The sequence below is a fragment of the Lutra lutra genome, chromosome 17 (assembly GCF_902655055.1).
Source record: "Lutra lutra chromosome 17, mLutLut1.2, whole genome shotgun sequence".
In the NCBI taxonomy this organism is placed as follows: Eukaryota; Metazoa; Chordata; class Mammalia; order Carnivora; family Mustelidae; genus Lutra; species Lutra lutra.
In genome coordinates, this window is record NC_062294.1 from 11,946,708 (window position 1) to 11,965,571 (window position 18,864).

The 18,864-nt window shown below is 45.9% G+C and overlaps 1 protein-coding gene across 4 annotated transcripts in view; it reads left to right on the forward strand.

The window, feature by feature from the left end:
* WDR59 (WD repeat domain 59) overlaps positions 1–18,864 on the forward strand; it is a 94,977-nt gene that overhangs the window by 13,791 nt on the left and 62,322 nt on the right. For 3 of the 4 annotated variants that reach the window (XR_007123848.1, XM_047710895.1, XM_047710896.1), the window contains exons 2-6: positions 3,997–4,046; positions 8,863–8,998; positions 14,326–14,411; positions 15,405–15,485; positions 18,524–18,561. Coding sequence is in view for 3 of the 4 variants with exons in the window: in XM_047710895.1 (XP_047566851.1) it covers positions 3,997–4,046; positions 8,863–8,998; positions 14,326–14,411; positions 15,405–15,485; positions 18,524–18,561 (391 nt within the window). In the remaining variant the exon portion in view is untranslated. The remainder of the gene's footprint in view (positions 1–3,996; positions 4,047–8,862; positions 8,999–14,325; positions 14,412–15,404; positions 15,486–18,523; positions 18,562–18,864) is intronic. The other variant, XM_047710897.1, reaches the window with a different exon arrangement.

Below are 18,864 nucleotides of genomic sequence, written 5' to 3' on the forward strand. Positions count from 1 at the left end.
CTTTCTTCAGGGTTTTTTAGGCATAAGTAGCTGCTTGAAATTTCAGTTCATAGCACAGTATAAAATACCACTTTCCTTCACTCCTGTAAGCTGTCCGTAATCTGCCCTAAGCCCCTTCCTGCGGGCTATTTGGAAGTTCTCTCTCTTTCTCCCTCTCTCTCTATTTCTCAGTCAGTCATCGTTGGGGCTGCGCTCCCTCTCTTGCAGTGGGATCTTGTGGTTCCCTGGATTCTTAACTCCCTGACTCCCAGACTTAGCATCTCTCAGCTGCTCCCTGCCCGGTGCCCTGAGGTGGGGAGGCCTCCAGGGGGACTCCTATCCCCGCCCCACCCTGAAGCGCCAGCTTTACTCTGATTTAGGTCCCCTTCTCTTCCTCTCCATTCTCTATTTGTGACAGCCTGGCATGACGTTCCTCAGTGTGCTACGAACATGATGTTGGCCCTTTTTTTTTCTGGGGTAGTAGAGACACATCAGTTCGGTGTGCTTTTGTGTCTTTTTAAAAATAGCTTCCTCTGATGAGGTGATATGGTGAGTTATGCTGCTCTCTTTGCGGTTTTGGATCCTGTGTTTTTCAGTGTCATTTTTAAACACTTTGAGAATATTGTTATAAAAATGTGCATCATTTACTGGTAGATAACATGAAATAAGCCACTCTGTGTATAGAAGTTTTTCTGTGTTTTGGGTGGATTCTGGAGGTGGAATTTTTGAGTCAAAGTCATAACTTTTTTATCATCATGATTATTATTATTACTACCGGGCCACTCTCTGTTATCACCACAAACTTAGCTTCTGGAAACAATACCCATTTTTTAGATCCCAGTTCGGTAGGTCCGAAGTCCAGGCATTGCTTGTTTTCTGTTCTGAGTCTCCCACGCTGAAGTCCAGGTATCAGTTGCTGGGCTGTCCTCTGGAGACTCGGTTGGCTAAGGAAGAATCTAATGGGCTCATTCAGGTTTTTGGCCGAATTCACTTCCTGGGGGTTTTAGGATTGAGGTCCATCCCTGTTTTCTTTCTCTTTTTTCCTTCCTTTCCCTCCCTCCCCTCCTTTCTTCCTTACTTTCTTTCATTTTTTAAATTAACCTGTACTCTCAACATGGGGCTCGAACTCATGACCCCTGAGATCAAGAGTCACATGCTCTACCAGCCAAGTCAGAGCCAGGCACTCCTTTAAAAAAAAATATTTAAAATAGGCTTGATGGGGCGCCTGGGTGGCTCAGTGGGTTAAGCTGCTGCCTTCGGCTCAGGTCATGGTCCCAGAGTCCTGGGATCGAGTCCCGCATCGGGCTCGCTGCTCAGCAGGAGGCCTGCTTCCCTTCCTCTCTCTCTGCCTGCCTCTCTGCCTACTTGTGATCTCTCTCTGTCAAATAAATAAATAAAATCTTTAAAAAAAATAAATAAAATAGGCTTGATGTCTTTTATTTTATTATTTTTAAAAATTTATTTATTTATTTTTTAGTAATCTCCACACCCAACACGGGGCTTGAACTCATGACCCCAGGATCAAGAGCTGCATGCTCTTTCCACTGAGCCAGACAAGCACCCCAGCCTTTTTCTTTTTTTCTTTTCTTTTTAAATTTTTTAAAATTTATTTAACAGAGAGAGGGAGAAAGAGACCAAGGAGGGGGAGCAGCAGGCAGAGGGAGAGGAAGAAACAGGCTCCTCACCGAGCACGGAGCCCAGGCGGGGCCTAGGCGCCCTTTTTAAGATTTACTTTATTAGTTTAATTGAGAGAAAGAGAGAGAGGGAGGGAGAGAGAGCACCCGAGAGCGGGACTGAGGGGGGCTGGAGGGAGGGCAGATGCACACTCAGCACGGATCCCACGACTGTGAGATCTTGACTTGAGCGGAAATCAAGAGTCAGACACCCAACTGACTGAGCCACCTGGGTGTCCCGAGGTCCCTATTTTCTTGCTGATGGTTAAATAGGGTTCACTGTCAGCTTCTAGAGGCCACTTTCAGGGCTTTGCTGAAAGCCCGTCTTTCACAACTGGCAACCATCTTCCTCACATTAAATGCCTCACCTTTAGAATCTCTGACTGCCTCTGTCTCTGACCTCTGGACCCAGAGTTAAAGGGCTGACGGGATGGGGTTTCTCTGTCTCCCCACAACCCTCAAGAACTTCTCATCATCTCAGCAGAAACTCTGAGGGCGCCTGGGTGGCTCATTCAGTTAAGCGTCTGCCTTTGGCTCGGTCCTGGCATTGAGCCCTGGGTCCAGCTCAAACAGGGAGCCTGCTTCTCCCTCTCCCTCCCCCGCTGCCGCTCCCCTGCTTGTGCTCTCTCTCTGTCAAATAAATAAATAACATCTTAAAAAAATTCAAACACAAACTCTGTATTCATTAAATAGTAATTCCCCATTCCCCACTCCCTGCCCCCTCCACCTCTATTCTACTTTGTGGATTTATGGATATACCTATCTTAGGTACGTCATGGAAGTGGAGCATTGCAGCATTTGTTTTTTTGTGCCTGGCTTGTTTCACTTAGCGTAATATTTCCAAGTTTCACCCCTATCGTGGTATGTAGGCCATTATATGTGTATACCACGTTTTGCTTATCTATTCCTTTGCTGGTAGCCATTTGGGTTGTTTCGGGTCTCTTTATCTTAAGGTCAGCCGATTCGGGTATTTAATCATGTCTGCCAAATCCCTTCTCAGCAGTCCTTAGATTAGTGTTTGAATAATGGGGAGAGTGTGTATATGTATTAAGGGCCCAGAATGTTGGAGCCATTTTCGGATTCTTTTTCTTTTTCTTTTAAATATTTTATTTATTTATTTGACAGACAGAGATCACAAGTAGACAGAGAGGCAGGCAGAGAGAGAGGGAGAAGCAGGCTCCCTGTTGAGCGGAAAGCCCGATGCGGGGCTCGATCCCAGGACCCTGAGATCTTGACCTGAGCCAAAGGCAGAGGCTTATTAACCCACTGAGCCACCCAGGCGCCCCCATCTTTGGATTCTGCCTACCACACACCTTCTAGAAAGATTGGAGGTACCGTCTTGCCTTCTTTCATACCTTTGTCTATAAATTGTTCAGAAGAGTGTGGAAATCACATCTCATTTCACTGCCTGCCTTTCCAGCTGGGCTTTTCTCTGCTCACAACTCTGGTGGGATGAAGAATGCATAACAATGACTTTTCAGCCTCCACTGGGCGCTCTGGCTTCTCGTCCCTGATATTACCTGTGACATACTTCTTGAGGATGTATGAGATTATGCAGTAATGTCCTGAGAATGCAGCAGGATTTGAATTTGTCCAAATTAAGAGAATTTAGGGCTATAATTGCCATGATTAAAGTTAGCCTCATGCTTCAGCCTGAATGCAAATTCATTTGACTCGTTCTGGTCTTCTGGGAATTGGACATTGGATCCTGAAAAGATGGTGCTCCCTAGGAACTGGGATACTTGGGAAATGGAAATCATTAGAATGTGCTAGAAATCTCAGATTAAATGGGAGCTGAGCATCTCAATAACAAGACTGTGGCCATGGATTCAGCATGGGTGGTGTTTGAATATTACTTCTTGCCATTTGGCTCGGAGGAGGAGTCTATGCCCTTTGGGAAAGGGATGGGGGTGGTGTGGTCTGGGATGGGGTGTGTGTGTGTGTGTGTGTGTGTGTGTGTGTGTGTGTATGCATGTGTGATGTCCCAGGTTAGGTTTTGCTCAGAAGGGGAGGGGCTCTTAGTTGCTCTGTTAGCTCTGAGGTACTTAGATCCTCTAAGGGTCCTAGGACGATGTCTTCTCAATTTAGAATATGCCAGCTTGCTTGTGGGTAATCCTGGTGTCGGGGAACAGATAGCATCACCCTCTTGTGGCAGGTGAGTATGAGATGTGGATGAGGATTTAGAAGGGGGTAAAAGCGTCCACTGCAAACAGTGAATCCTTCCTGCCCGCTGGGGACTTCCCCCGGGCCAGAGGAAGAGAAGACGCCGAGGTGACAACCCGTGTGTCTTCTCTATCCTGAGCTCGCTTTGCTGGCAGAACTGAATGTGTGTTCTCTCTCGCAGGCAACGGCGATGTCTGTGGACTGTCTGGGACAGCATGCTGTGCTTTCCGGGTAAGTGAGTGTGCAGTGTTCCTCTGCTGCGATTTCTGGGAACAAATGGCAAATCAGGAAGGTTTCTGGGAAGTCGGAAAATACTCCTCTTTAAGGATTGTGGCCCTAGGGCTTAGTTCTCTCCTAGTGACCTCGGGGGCACTTAGAGGGATTGTTAGCAGTTTATTTTTGTCTCTGTCCTAACATGTAAGCAATAAAATTCCTTTGAAATTTTAGTGACTGGGACTTTGGTCTTGGAATACAGTTTTCTGTTCATTGCATGGACTCTGTAGAAGGATGCTCTCTGTTGTGGTCTCACAGGTAATTACAGGGATGGAGGGCATCTGGGTCCTAGTTTGGCACTGCCATTAATGACAAGTCCTGGGACATTTATCCAGTCGGCCTCTGTGGACTTCAGTTTTCCTGTGAAGGAATTTGATTTCATTATGAAGAAATCAACATAATTTCTGTGGTGTCTTCTGGCCCAGCATATTTAAGATTTTGGCAAGTAAGCACCATCCCAGCATTGCTAGTTATTCCACCACTGTACCAGAGTGATCCCACTTAATGGCCAGAATCTCACCTCCCCTCTCATAATCACTATCTCTCCAAGTTTGCTGTATTTTCATTAACTTAGTTGTTTATGAACCCATTTATAAATTTTTTTTTTAAGATTTTATTTTTAAGTAATCTCTACACCCAATGTGGGACTTGAACTCACAACCCGGAGATCAAGAGTCACATGCTTTACTGACTGGGCCAGTCAGGTGTCCCTGAACCCACTTATAAATTAATGAATTATTTTCTTTCCTTCTTTTAAAAAAATATTTTATTAATTTATTTGAGAGAGAGAGAGAGAATGAGAGAGAGCAAGCAGGAGAGGGGGAAGGTCAGAGGGAGAAGCAGACCCCCTGCTGAGCAGGGAGCCTGATGCAGAACTTGATCTGGGGATTCTAGGATCATGGGCTGAGCCAAAGGCAGTTGCTCAACCACCTGAGCCAGCCAGGCGCCCAATGAATTATTTTCTACTTCATTGTTTTATTTTGAAATAATATTTTAACTTACCTTAAAAAATGTAGCAAACATTTAAATAATTCAAAAGGCTATAGGTTGAAAAGTAAGATTTCCTCCTCCCTTTGGCCCCCTTCCCCAGGGACAGTTACCATTACCATTTTCTTACGTCATACTGGCTGCATAGATAAGGAACGATTGGTATGTCTCTTCACTGCCGCCTTCTTACTCAGAAAAAAAAAGAAAAAACAGCTTTATTGAGATATAATTCACAGACTATGCAGTTTACCCATTTTAAGCATACAAGTCAGAGGTTTTGGGGATATTAACTACTCAGTTTTTAAGCCTTGTTTTTTGAAAATCAAGGAAATACATATATATAGTTGAAAAAGTCAGTATAGCATTACAAGGATTATATTGTCAGACAGCAGAATCCTACCTTTTCCCTACCCCTGATCCCACTCACTAGAAGCAACTAATTGAGACTCTTTTAGCTATTTCTTCGGGGTTGCCTCCATTTTTCAAAATAGTATACCTATACTTGGTATCTTGATTTATCCATCAAAGATCTAACAAATTGACTTCTAAAAACAGCTGAGGAGTTAGCACTTTTATTTTCCTCTGTGAGTCCCTTACAGTACCTTCCCCTTCCTTCCAGTATAGTTATATAACAGTTTTTGGGTTGAATTGGTATTTGGGGTTCTTTTCTCAGAGTAATTTTGAGAGGTCCTGTACCATTCTGTTTCTGGACTTTTTAAGTGACCTGTTTTTTGTCTTTGGAAGCTTTAAAATGCTATCTTCGTCTCTAGTGTTACTTTTACCTCCAGGTGTGTGAAATTGTTACCCCCACTGCCTTGGTGTATGTCTTTTTTTCATTTATTGTGCTGGGCACTTGGCGGGCCCCTCTTTTTTTCCATCTTGCCTTGTTTTATCTAAACAGATGAAACATAACATATACCTGGCATCATGTAGCCACATTAACAACCCATAAAATACTGAGGTGCTTAGGAATAACTGTGTCTCAAATGTTAGACTTTTCTGCATTCACTGATGTGGCTCTTGTCATTTGTAGCATCGTAGGAGGGAATGGGATCGTGTCACTGGAGATCAGGCCGGCATTCCTGCTTTGGTGTGCTCTTAGATACAAATATATTCATCTTATTTTTCAACAAGATCTTGAAGGTTCACCATTTCATATTCTTACATTGAACTTGAAAATATATAAATGAATATTTATATTCATATAATATATGAAAAATATATACAATATATAACATAATAACTTTATTATATAAAGTTTATATATAATATATAAACTTGAAAATATATAGGTATATGATATATAAACATATATTATATATTTATGTATTTAAGTGAACAGCTTAAGTAAATTTATAGGTGTATACGCCTGTGTGATCCCTAGTCAGAGTGAGATCCAGAGTAATTTTTAGCAGTGTTGGAAGGCCCTTTCAGTCTGGAAGTCTGTGTCTTCCAGAGAAGTTTTCCTGCACTGAGTCTCAATTCCACACACACACACCCCAACTTCCTGCTCTCATTCTTTCTGGAGCTGCGCTTAGTCTGTGTTGGATATCCTATGTGAATTCTCTTTTGGTCCATTTTGTTTTACATTCTGGGCATTTCCTTCATCTTTAACTTCCCACTCTTCGATCAGATTTCTTTATTTCAGTTATGCTTTTCATTTCCAGGAGCTCTCTCTTATTCTCTGTTCTTTACCTTGTTTTCTTTTACCTCTCTGAAGGTGTTCATTCTAGGTTTCTTCTTTCCTCTTTGCTATTTCCTTCTATTTCTTTCGACCGAGTTGGTGCCTGCCTTTCATGTTTCCTCTGGTGACTGATACTCACGGGCTCTCTGTTGCTGTCAAAGAGTGATCAGTTTACATGTGTGACGGTGGGGTTCATTGGAGGGAGATCAGGTGGGAACCAGACCCCCTTTTCTCAGAGGGTGCCCAGATGTCGTTATCTCTTGGGTTCTGTGTTGTTAACTTGTTTGCTTTTGTTTCTTTCTTGGGCTGGTCATTTTCCCCTGAGAAGAATCCTCTTGTCACATGTTATCTGAAGACAAAAGCTCAGTGTTGTGGGTGTTGAGGAGGGAAGAGGCCGGGGGGCCTCATACTCTACCTCATGCCCTGTGTTGAGCACAGCTCTTCATCCTCACCCGCCCCTGTGCCTGTTGTCCCAGGCCTGGGGCTCCCCTCAAGTAGTTTCTCTGAAGCACATCCCCCCTGCTCCGCCAGGTGAAGGAGAGGTGGTCACCTGGCTCTCTTGGGGTACGCATAAACTGCTCTCCTTAGTGCTCTTTCGAACTGTGTTTCTTCTGTTCAGTGTTTGGTTCTCCAGCCCTCTCTGTTCCCCTTGCCTGGAGGCCCAAGCTTCCAGCTCCCTGGCTGGCCTGGGCTCTGCAGCGTGAATCAGCTTGCCTGTCGTTCCTGGCCCCTCTGCAGTTTGCTTTCTCTCCATCAGTTACCATTTGTCCTTGCACTCTCCACTTCCTCTCTCTGTCTTTGTCTTTGTGGGTTTCTGTATTTTATGTTTTCACTCTTACATAGTTGGTGGGTCTTCTGGGGGAATGAAGATACACACGTGTGTTCGATCAGACATGTTTATGCTGAAGTGCTTGCATCCTGCGACTCTGCCATGGCTCTGTTATGCTTCTGTCATGCCTTCCACCTGCCCGGCTGACACGCGCCCCACACAGTTAGCTCTCGGCCTTTCTCTGTTGTTGTTGCTGGTACAAAAGTGCCAGCCTCCCTGCTGCAGGATCAGGTGATTACTTCGGAGGGGTTCAGACATTCTAGATCTTTGTTCTGCACCAGAAGTTCTGGAAGTGCTGTGAATTTGTGTCTTGCCCATGTTTTCCTGCTTCCTTCCCAGCCCTCTGTTGTGGGGTTTCTGCTAGAGTCTGACGTGCCATTTTACCTCGCGTTTCCTATCTCTTCTGAGCAGGGACGATTAATCTTTTTCTTCATCATTGGGCCCACCTCTCCTTGGGGATTCCCAGGGGCTCGGAGTGTTCTCTAACGACAGCTGATGGCTGCTGGGATGTTGATTCATTCACACACCAAGGATTTTTTGCTTAAAGCAAAGGGAAGATAGGTGAGCGCAGGACACTTCTGTTTTCAGAGCCTTTATACTGATTGGCACCTTGAACGGTATCAGCGCTTAATATGTTATTTTCATTATTACTTTATTGGTTATTATTTCCTTCCCGGTGGACTTAATTTAGATGCTTTCACCAGGTTACCGACTTGCAAGGGAATTTGAGATTTTCTCCAGAGTAGTTGGCTAAGGGATGAGTGATGTGTGTAGCGCCTGTTTACCGAATGCAGAGCACTGTGCCTGGTGAGGAGGGACCTGCAGAGATGGGAGACACGGTCCCTACTCCACTCACTCGGTTCAGGACTGAAGTCTTACCATCAGTAGTTGTCCTACACAGATGAATGCTACCGTCACAGTGCAAACTGCTCAGTGGGCGTAGTGTGGAAGCAGGGACCTATCCTAGCATTGCGATTGGGAAAGACCAGAGAGGCTTGGACCTGAATCCGGTGGGCAGATGTCAGACTCCCAAAGATCTGGGGTGGGGAAGGCCATGTCTAGAGACAGGCTCTCCCAGGGATGTGGCTCCCGCTCACTGAATACTCACCTTGACGTCCTCTTGTCCCTCATATGCCTTTCAGATGAGGTAAAGGTCGTACACATCCAGGGATATTTTTGAACTCTGTTTGCAAACCATATGTAATTCCAAATGTGCTTTTCTGTCTTAATGCTAATGCTGTTCTCTCGTTATAATGTTGATGTTGTTTTCCTAGCCGCCGATTCTTATACATCGTTAATCTAGATGCCCCTTTCGAAGGTCACCGAAAGATCTCTCGCCAGAGCAAATGGGACATTGGAGCCGTGCAGTGGAACCCTCATGACAGCTTCGCACACTACTTTGCAGCCTCGGTGAGGTCTTTTTTTTTTTTTTTTTAAAGATTTTATTTATTTATTTGACAGAGAGATCACAAGCAGGCAGAGAGGCAGGCAGAGAGAGAGGAGGAAGCAGGCTCCCCGCTGAGCAGAGAGCCCGATGCGGGGCTCGATCCCAGGACTCTGAGATCATGACCTGAGCCGAAGGCAGCGGCTTAACCCACTGAGCCACCCAGGCGCCCCTCGGTGAGGTCATTTAAGGGGTACAAGGAAAAGGCTTTTTAGAAGTATGAGCTGGGGCCGGTAGGTCTGTGTTCTATGTAGAGAAGAGAATGTAACCCTCACTTGTCAGGCGGAAAAGAAGTATGGATGGTTCTAAAAGGAAGATTGAGGCACATTGCTGACATGTATATACACGTGCGTGTGTTCGTAGATGGGAGCAGATTTGCTGGCACCCATGGTGCAGGATCTTGTGTTTCTGAGGCTCCACATTTTGAAAGGGAAATGAGTAGATGCCTCTGTTCCTCTGTGTGATAGGAACCTGTTTTCACTGGCAAGAAGGTAACTGGCTAGTGACTCTGACCTTCATTGCTTTTCGGAAGGATCAGAAGACTCCACACACCCTTCCACTCAAAGGAAGGGATTCAGTCTCGATTGGGATTTTATTAGATCAGCGAAGCCTCTGAGATTTTTATGTGCCTCTTTATCTGTGAATTTTTCCAGGGAAAATGTGCACACGTTTTACTAGGTTTTTCAAGGGATTCATGACTGAAAAAAGATCTGGGCTAGATGTTCGCCAGATTCTCTATTAGCATTTCTATTCTCCTAGAACAATTCGAAATCTAAACCTTTTGCTCTTTTGCATGGGGCCAGGAGGACAGTATTTAAAGGAAACCCGTCTTATCATCCAGGAGACGCAGCCATTCACGGGGCTGTCTGGGTCTTTTCTTATCAGAAATGACAGTCTGTGAGAGGAAAGCATCTGAGGAAAGAGAAAGAAGAGCAGTGTTGTCAGCCTCAGGAGGAACAAAAAGCTGCTCTTCCCCGTCATTTCCAAAATAGAATCTGTCTCACTCTCACCATAGACATCTGAGGTGGAGCTGGTTTAGGGACTGTTCCAAAGGAGAAACGGGGGCCAGTCTCCTGCTTTCCCATTCCTGACCCTTTCCCGCTGTGTTAGGAACAGTGCTCTTTTTGTTGGCTTCTACCTTTAGGACTTTCTTTCCCCTCTCACCCGCAGCCCCTGTTCATTTGGTCCGGGGGTCCTCAACCTGGATACTAGTGACATCTCAGGCTAGATAATTCTTTGTGGTGGGGGGTGTCCCCTGCATTGTGAGAGCTCCAGCAGCATCCCTGGCTCCCACCCGCAAGTCCCAGTGGCCTCCTCGTCTTCCCCCTCATCATGACGACCGAAGATGCTTCCAGACATTGATAAATGTCCCTGGCAAGTAAACTTGCTCTGATGAGAAACCGCTGATTGAGGCCGACCAGTCAGTACTTGGCCGGAGTGGATTAGCCCTGCATTTGTTTACGAGTGGTGAGATAGTCCTTTTTGGGGGCGTGGGGGGAAACAGTTGTTTTCTTTTCTTTTTTCTTCTTAATTTCTTTTGGCAGTCATTTTAAAGTGGACAATTTAATGTCAGTTACTACGTTCATGATATATACAACCACACTCCTCTCTAGTTCCCAAACATTTCCATCACTCCGAAGTAAAACCCCTTACCATTCAGGCATCTCTCTGAATTCCCCCTCCCCACAGCCCCTGGCAACCACCGGCCTGTGCTCTGTCTGTAGATTTATCTGTTCTGGATATTCCACATAAACAAAACCACACAATACGTGCCTTTTGTCTCTACCTTCTTTATCTCTGTTGTAGCATGAATCAGTGCTTTCCTCCTTTTTATGGCCAAATACTCTTCCATTGTACAGCTGTAATGCATTTTGTTTACTGGTTCTTTTACCCGTGGACATTTGGGCTGGCTGTTGTGAATAAAGCAGAAATGAACATGGGTGTACATGTGCTTCTTTGAGTACTTGTTTTCCGTTCCTTTGGGTATATACTTAGGAGTGGAATTGCAGGGTCATATGGTAAGTCTGTGTTTCACTTTTTGAGGAACCGTGAGACTTTTCTATGGTAGCTGAATCGTTTTATAGTCCTACCAACAATGGGTGAAGGTTCTGGTTTCTCCATATCCTCACCAAAATTGTTGTTTTCTGTTGTTTTTCTTCTTTAATTTTAATTTTTTTATTTAAAAAAATATTTTACTTATTTATTTGAGAGAGAGGGCATGCAGGAGAGCACAAGCAAGGGAGAGGAGTAGAGGGAGAGGGAGAAACAGACTCCCTGCTAAGTAGGGAGCCTGATGTAGGGACTGATCCTAGGACTGGAGGATTATGATCCAAACTGAAGGCAGATGCTCAACTGACTTAGCCACCCCGGTGCCCCTTTTTTCTTTAATTTTTAAGTTACAGCCATCCTAGTGGGTATAAAGTAGTATTTCACTATGGTTTTTGATTTGCATTTCCTTAATGACTAATGCTTTGAGCATCTTTTCGTGTGCCCGTTGGCCACTTGCACATCTTTTTTGGAGAAATGTCTTTTGAAGTCCTTTGCTTATTTTGAAATTGGACTGTATGTCTTTTCGCTGCCGAGTTGTCAAAGTTATTTATATATTCTTGATACTAGACTCTTCTCAGAGATACAATTTTTTCTTTAAAATTGTTTGTTTATGTAAAAAAAAAAAAAAGATTGGGGCGCCTGGGTGGCTCAGTGGGTTAAAGCCTCTGCCTTCAGCTCAGGTCATGATCCCAGGGTCCTGGGATCGAGCCCCACATCGGGCTCTCTGCTCAGCAGGGAGCCTGCTTCCTCCTCTCTCTGACTGTCTCTCTGCCTGCTTATAATCTCTGTCTGTCAAATAAATAAATAAAATCTTTAAAAAAAAAAAGATTGTTTGTTTATTCATTTGAGACAGAGAGATACAGAGAGAGAGAGAGCATGAGCAGGGGGAGAGGCAGAGGGAGGGGGAGAAGCAGACTCCCTGCTGAGCTGGGAGTCTGACTTGGGGCTCAGTCCCAGGACCCTGAGATCATGACCTGAGCCAAAGGCAGACACTTAACTATCTGAGCCACCCAGGCTCCCCAAGATAAGATTTTTTTTAAAGGTTTTATTTATTTATTTTAGACAGAGAGCAGGGAGAGGAACAGAGGGAGAGGGACAAGCAAATTCCCTGCTGAGCACAGAGCCCAACTCAGGGCTCAGTCTCATGACCCTGAGCTCATGACCTGAGCCAAAACCAGGAGTTGACTTCTCTCACTGAGCTACTCAGATGCCTCAGACATATACTTTTCTTTTCATTTATTTTCTTTTTTAATTAAAGTTGGCCTTTTTTTTTTTTTTTAAGATTTTATTTATTTATTTATTTATTTATTTATTTGACCAAGAGAGACACAGCGAGAAAGGGAACACAAGCGGGGCAGTGCAAGAGGGAAATGCAGGCTTCCCACCCAGCAGAGAGCCCGCTTGGGGCTCGATTCCAGGACTCTGGGATCACGACTTGAGCCGAAGGCAGACGCTTAAGGAGTGAGCCATCCAGGCCCCAGAGATATGATTTTCAAATATGTCTCTAATTCTGTAAATCATCTTTTTACTTTATTGATAATGTCCTTTTTTTTTTTAAAAGATTTTATTTATTTATTTGACAGACAGAGATCACAAGTAGGCAGAGAGGCAGGCAGAGAGAGAGAGAGGAGGAAGCAGGCTCCCTGCAGAGCAGAGAGCCCGATGTGGGGCTTGATCCCAGGACCCTGGGATCATGACCTGAGCCGAAGGCAGAGGCTTTAACCCACTGAGCCACCCAGGCGCCCCGATAATGTCCTTTGATATATTGAAACTTTTGATTTTGATGAAGTTTAATTTATTGATTTTTTTGTTTTATTGCTGTTGGTTGGAAGACAGCGTTTTTCAGGAGAAAGAGCTTTGGAGTTACGGACATCTGAGGTCAAGGCCTAGTTTTGACACTATTTTATCTCTAGTGCTCTCCCAGCTCTCCAAGCCTCAGCTGCCTCCCTTGTAAGGTGGGTGATGGCAGCCAGTGTGCATATATGGTGCGGGAGAGCAGGAAGCAGGGCTCTTAAGATTCCTAGGATGTAGACTCCCAGAGCCGCCCAGTGGAGATGGGGTAGTGTTGTAAGATGAGGGGAACTTCACTTCTCATTCCTGTTCCCGTTTGGAAGCTGTTTTGAATCCTAACCTTTAGACTGGGAACCTTATCTGTTTAGAATTGGAAACTGGCATTTCTGGATTAAAACTTTAGAACTTTGTACATCTGTCTATCTCTGAGCCTAAAATGAAAATCAGTCTGGTAATATATAGATATTAATGTACCTGCATCTTCTGTATCTGTTCAGAAATTATTAGATAACTATTAGTAATCAGACTGTTATAATCTTTGTTCACTTTTGGTGTGTTTCTTAAGCTCTTGATATTTTTTTTTCTTTTTTCTTTTTTTTTTTTTAAGATTTTATTTATGTATTTGACAGAGAGAGATCACAAGTAGGCAGAGAGGCAGGCAGAGAGAGAGGAAGAAGCAGGCTTCCCGCTGAGCAGAGAAGCCCGATGTGGGGCTCCATCCCAGGACCCTGGGATCATGACCTGAGCCGAAGGCAGAGGCTTTAACCCACTGAGCCACCCAGGTGCCCCAAGCTCTTGATATTTAAGTATTTTGCTGGCTGGTTGTTTCTTTTAGTGAAACATGGTTTTTTCTTTTCTCCTTTCCCTATTGTAGTGTGGTTTCTTCTGGCCAGTTTTTTCCCCGTGTCTTTTTACTTAACCCTTTAAGAAAGTATAGGCATATTTCAAGGAATCTGTATAATTTTGCCTCCTAGGACATGCCTTTGGTGTTAGTTCTGTTTTCTTTCTCGTGCGTATGTGTTTTTAAAGCGTGGTGGAAGGACTCCAGGCATTTGATAAGTGGGAAAGGCGAACTAAAAACATCTAGTGTGACAGCAGCTGGAGAGATGGGTGTGTGACCTTCCGAGTTGGGAGGCGGTCCCTCTAGCGGCCAGGAACATTTCCATTGCTCATGCATTCAGTACTGCCTCTGTAGCTTCCGTTCAGCTGTACCTGTTCAGGGTATCTTTACTCTGAAGATAGCACTGCCCTTTAGTGCTGTGGACTGAGCTAAGGGTGGCTCAGATGTTAAGTGTATTCATTTCTCTTGGCTTCATAAGGAAGTCAGTCTGTAAATCTCTGCCATGCGAGTTGGTTTCTTCATGGCTTCCCCTTCTCAGCCCTCGGCAGATTGCGGTGAGAGCACATGTTCTGATGTGCTCCTGGCTGCCTTCTTTCCCTTGTTTCTTTTCAGAGTAACCAGCGGGTCGACCTTTATAAGTGGAAAGATGGCAGCGGGGAAGTTGGCACCACCCTACAAGGCCATACTCGTGTCATCAGGTAGGTACCAGCCCTCCGCAGCTCCTGGCCTGTGTCCCTTTGTTGTAGTCTCATGGGAACAAACGAAGACACCATCTTCCTTGCATGGCCTGACCCTCTGTGTTGCGTTGTGATGGCCCTCATAGCCAAGATCAACCAGCTTTGGTGTAACCACTAACCCCGATCCCAGGAGACCTTCAAGACAGATACAGCCCAGTCTGGAGTGAAGGATTAGAGCCGATCTTTTGCCATGGAGGGAGCTAGCAGAATTACTCCGCTGACAACTGACAGTGCCCAGGAGTACAGAAAGCAGGACGCAGCCCTTTGCTTTTTCTTCAGCCGCTTGGGGCACAGATCTCCTGCAGCAGAGTCCATTACCTAGCTGCATGGTCACCTCCTGCCTGTGGCCTTGGCCTCTGGAGTGTTCCTTGATCCATCCTGTCCTTAGGTCCCTATTTCTGCGTGGGGAATACTCCTTCTGGGAGGTAGCAAGCAGAGAGTGCAGGAGTGGGGCAGCTGGCCCAGGAAATGCTGGGAAAGGCTGGGTCCCTGGCCTGTGTTAATTGCACAGGAACCTCCTTTCTAGGAGGGGGGACATGGGTAGGGTGGCCTTGCCCTTCTTGAAAGCTATGTGGCAACGTGGCAGTTTGCCACTGCTCTAAGAGATGTTGGTTTTACTCAAGGTACCTGTGGTTGAACCTGATTTAGAGAATGATAAGTCAAAAATTACTTTGTGTTTTTGCTGTGTGTGCACACGCACATGCACTTGAAATTGAAATCCTCCATTTCTTTTTTGGGAGCAGGTGATAGTATAGCTGGGGATGACAAGGGGGAGGGCCTGGAAGTTTCCCCTGGTGCTCACTTAAGTCTTGCTTAGAGAAGTTTGGAGATTGCTGCCTTAAGTCATGTTAGGGAGGCCTATGAGTGGTGACTCTTGGAAGCTACTAGAAACTGAGTCTGCTGGCACTTTGGAACTGAACTCTGAATTGTTCTGTTTATATCTCATATTTCCAGTGACTTGGACTGGGCCGTGTTTGAGCCGGATCTCCTGGTTACCAGCTCCGTGGACACCTACATCTACATTTGGGATATCAAGTAAGAACAATTAAAATGCCAAACCACCAGGCTTTGGGACGATCTGGGACTTTTGTTTTAGAAATCAGGGGTCTAGGGGCGCCTGGGTGGCTCAGTGGGTTAAGCCGCTGCCTTCGGCTCAGGTCATGATCCCAGGTCCTGGGTTCGAGCCCCACATCGGGCTTTCTGCTCAGCAGGGAGCCTGCTTCCTCCTCTCTCTCTGCCTGCCTCTCTGCTTACTTGTGATTTCTCTCTGTCAAATAAATAAATAAAATCTTCAAAAAAAAAAAAATAAAATAAAATTAAAAAAAAAAAAAAAAAAGAAATCAGGGGTCTTAGTTTGGTTTCCCTGGGATGCGGACCCTGAGATGAGGACACGTCGCCGGCACATTATTTAGGAGGTGACAGAAATGCCGGTGGGGGATAGAGAAGAGAGACAGGACCAGGAAGGCTCCAGGCAGGGGCATGTTATCCTTCAGGTACCCCTGTGAACAGATGGCCTTTACTTCTACTGGGGGCTGCTAGGTGCTAGTGCAGAACTCCCTCCTTGGAGGTGTCCCGCCCTCAAGAGCTAAGGAAGTGGGGGTGCCATCCATTGGCAGTCATTGGTTGAAGCCTGTGCCCTGGGCCCCCCCTTCCCTGGCACTTCAGGCCCGTCACGGAGGTTTGCAAAGCAGGCCTCAGCAAGCAGGGAAATCCCTCTGGCGGAGAATTAGGTGCTGGTGTCTGGAAGTCCAGTGGAAGTTTAACTGAAGTGACAGGTGACAGTGGGGGGGCTTGGTGGGTACAGACACATATGTGCTACGGCAGGCAGTGCTCTAAGGTACGTCTGCTTTGTTCTTGGCGAAACTTCCATCGCCCACCTGTAAGTGCCACTGAGAGCCACCTCTCAGGGTTACTCTTCATCTTCATGAGGTGACAAGTGAAGGAGCACCCGGCCTGGGGCCTGGCGTGTCGGAAGTTCTTAGTAAACATCTTTTCTTCTCCCTTCATAGAGCAAAGTTCCCTTTGCCATAGCAGCTGCGACTAACCAGAGGGTGTAGTCTGTAGAGTCCCCCAGACAGGACCCCCTCCCGCCGGCAGACTGCTCTGCTCCCAAATGGCAGGGGCCCTGGGATGATTTACTCTAAGAAGTGGGCAGACCAGGGAAAGGGAGCCGCGGCGCAGGATGTGCGTGGCGGACTTCACCCGCAACCCCCTCTCGTTAGTGCCTCAGTGGCAGTTGGTCTAATGGCAGCACCGAGTGGGCAAGGGCACAGAATCCGGGGGTGATGGGAGGAGGCTGCCCCCCCCAGGGGGCACCTGGATGGCTCAGTTGGTTAAGCCTCTGCCTTCAGCTCATGTCATAGTCCCAGAGGGCTGGAATCGAGTCTTGCATCGGGCTCCCTGCTCAGCGGGAAGTCTCCTTTCCCTTTGCCTCTCCCCTGCTTGTGCTAGCTCGCTCGCTCTCTCTCTGACGAATAAATAAATAAAATCTTTAAAACAAACAAACAAACAAACACCAAAACAAAACCCCCAGGAACTACGGGGCAAGGTTAGAGTATTCCTCACTGATGTGAAATAATTTGTTTTCATAATTTAAAGATTAAGGGACACTGAACAGATGATTCCTTCTCAGGTTTTCCGGATAGTAAGTCTGAGCTGCAGATTGGCCATCCATCCCCTAGGTCTGGATTGACGCCCAGTCCTGTCACGTTACCATTTGGAGGTGAAGTCGCCCTCTGGCTTTATAGTGAACCCAGGAGTCTCTCTCTGAGAGTCTCCTGTTCTATCCAGGAGTAGGTTTTTGTTTTGTTTTGTTTTTGTTTTGTTTTTAATTGTGGTCAAAAAAACCCAAAACATAAAATTTACCATCTTCATCATTTAAAAAAAAAAGATTTTATTTATTTACTTACTTATTTATTTAGAGAGCAAGGGGAGGGGAAAAGGAAGAGAGAGAAAATCTCAAGCAGGCTCCACACCCAGCTGAGAGCCTGATGAAAGGCTCTGTATTGGGACCCTGAGATCATGACCTGAGCTGAAATCAACAGTTGGTCAGTTGCTCACCCAATGGAGCCACCCAGGCGCCCCAATCCTTGCCATTTTTTTTTTTAAGATTTTATTTATTTATTTGACAGATAAAGATCACAAGTAGGCAGAGAGGCAGGCAGAGAGAGAGAGGAGGAAGCAGGCTCTCCGCTGAGCAGAGAGCCCGACATGGGGCTCGATCCAAGGACCCTGGGATCATGACCCGAGCTGAAGGCAGAGGCTTAACCCACTGAGCCACCCAGGCGCCCCAGATCCTTGCCATTTTTAAGTGTGCAGTTCAGTAAAGTGTATGCCCAGCACATCCCCAGAACTTCTCATCTTACAAAGCTAAAACTACTCATTCCACACCTTCCCACTTTCTATTTCTGTGGATTTGACTACTTGAGATACTTCATATAAGTGGAAGTGAAATCATGTGGTGTTTGTCTTTTTGTGACCGACTTATCTCACTTAACTTAATGTCCTCAAGGGCTGTTCCTTTTGTAGCTTGTGACAGAACTTCCTTCCGTCTTCAGGCTGAATAATATCCCGTTGTATGTATAGACCACATTGTGTTGGGTATCCATTTCTCTGTTGGTGGACCCTTGGGCTGCTTCCCCCTCTTAGCAACTGCGAATTTGAGAGTCACCTTTTACTTCAGCTCTGAAGTCCTGCCGGGAAGGTCCTTGCAGAGTTAAGCCTCCATGACTGTCACTTCGTTGCCACTAGGAGAAATGGCCCCGGGAAGGGATTCTTTTGGCTTCTTCCATCCCTACATCAGGGTCACGCAGGCCATGCTGAATCATGTAGTTCGCTTTCTGTGGCTTCAACTTTGTGATTTGAAATTCAGCCTCAGCCTCATTTGAAGGAGCTGAGAAAGTTTGTCCCTGAAGGGAGATAAGGCTCTCTTTACCTTTGTTTTAAGGCCCTCGTGTTCCCTCTGAACTCTAAGCTCCCACTGAAGGGGGAGGGAGAACTGTGTGCAGAGGGCAGAAAGTACCAGGGTGGTGGCATACGGATCGGGCATTTGATCTCTGACTTTTCTATTCCAGAGACACAAGGAAGCCCACGGTTGCACTGTCTGCTGTAGGTAAGTGTATGCTCCCCACCCCCGCCCCCGCTTAGGTCATTCCTTCCGTCCCTTCTCGCATGGGGCTGCCCCTGCCCCAGTCTCCGGCTCAGATGGGTGGGATTTTAGGTCCCTCCTGGCAAGGGGCTTGTTTTAGGCTGCTCTCAGAAGTTAGAGTCAGGAGTGCTAAGCATGGTCAGGAACTCATTTCAGGATTCAGGGACAGGAGCCAAAATGGTTTGTTTTTAAACTTTTTATTGTGGAAAATTTCAAACACGTATGAAAATAGAAGATGAAATTGCTTTATGTTCACGATCCAGCTTC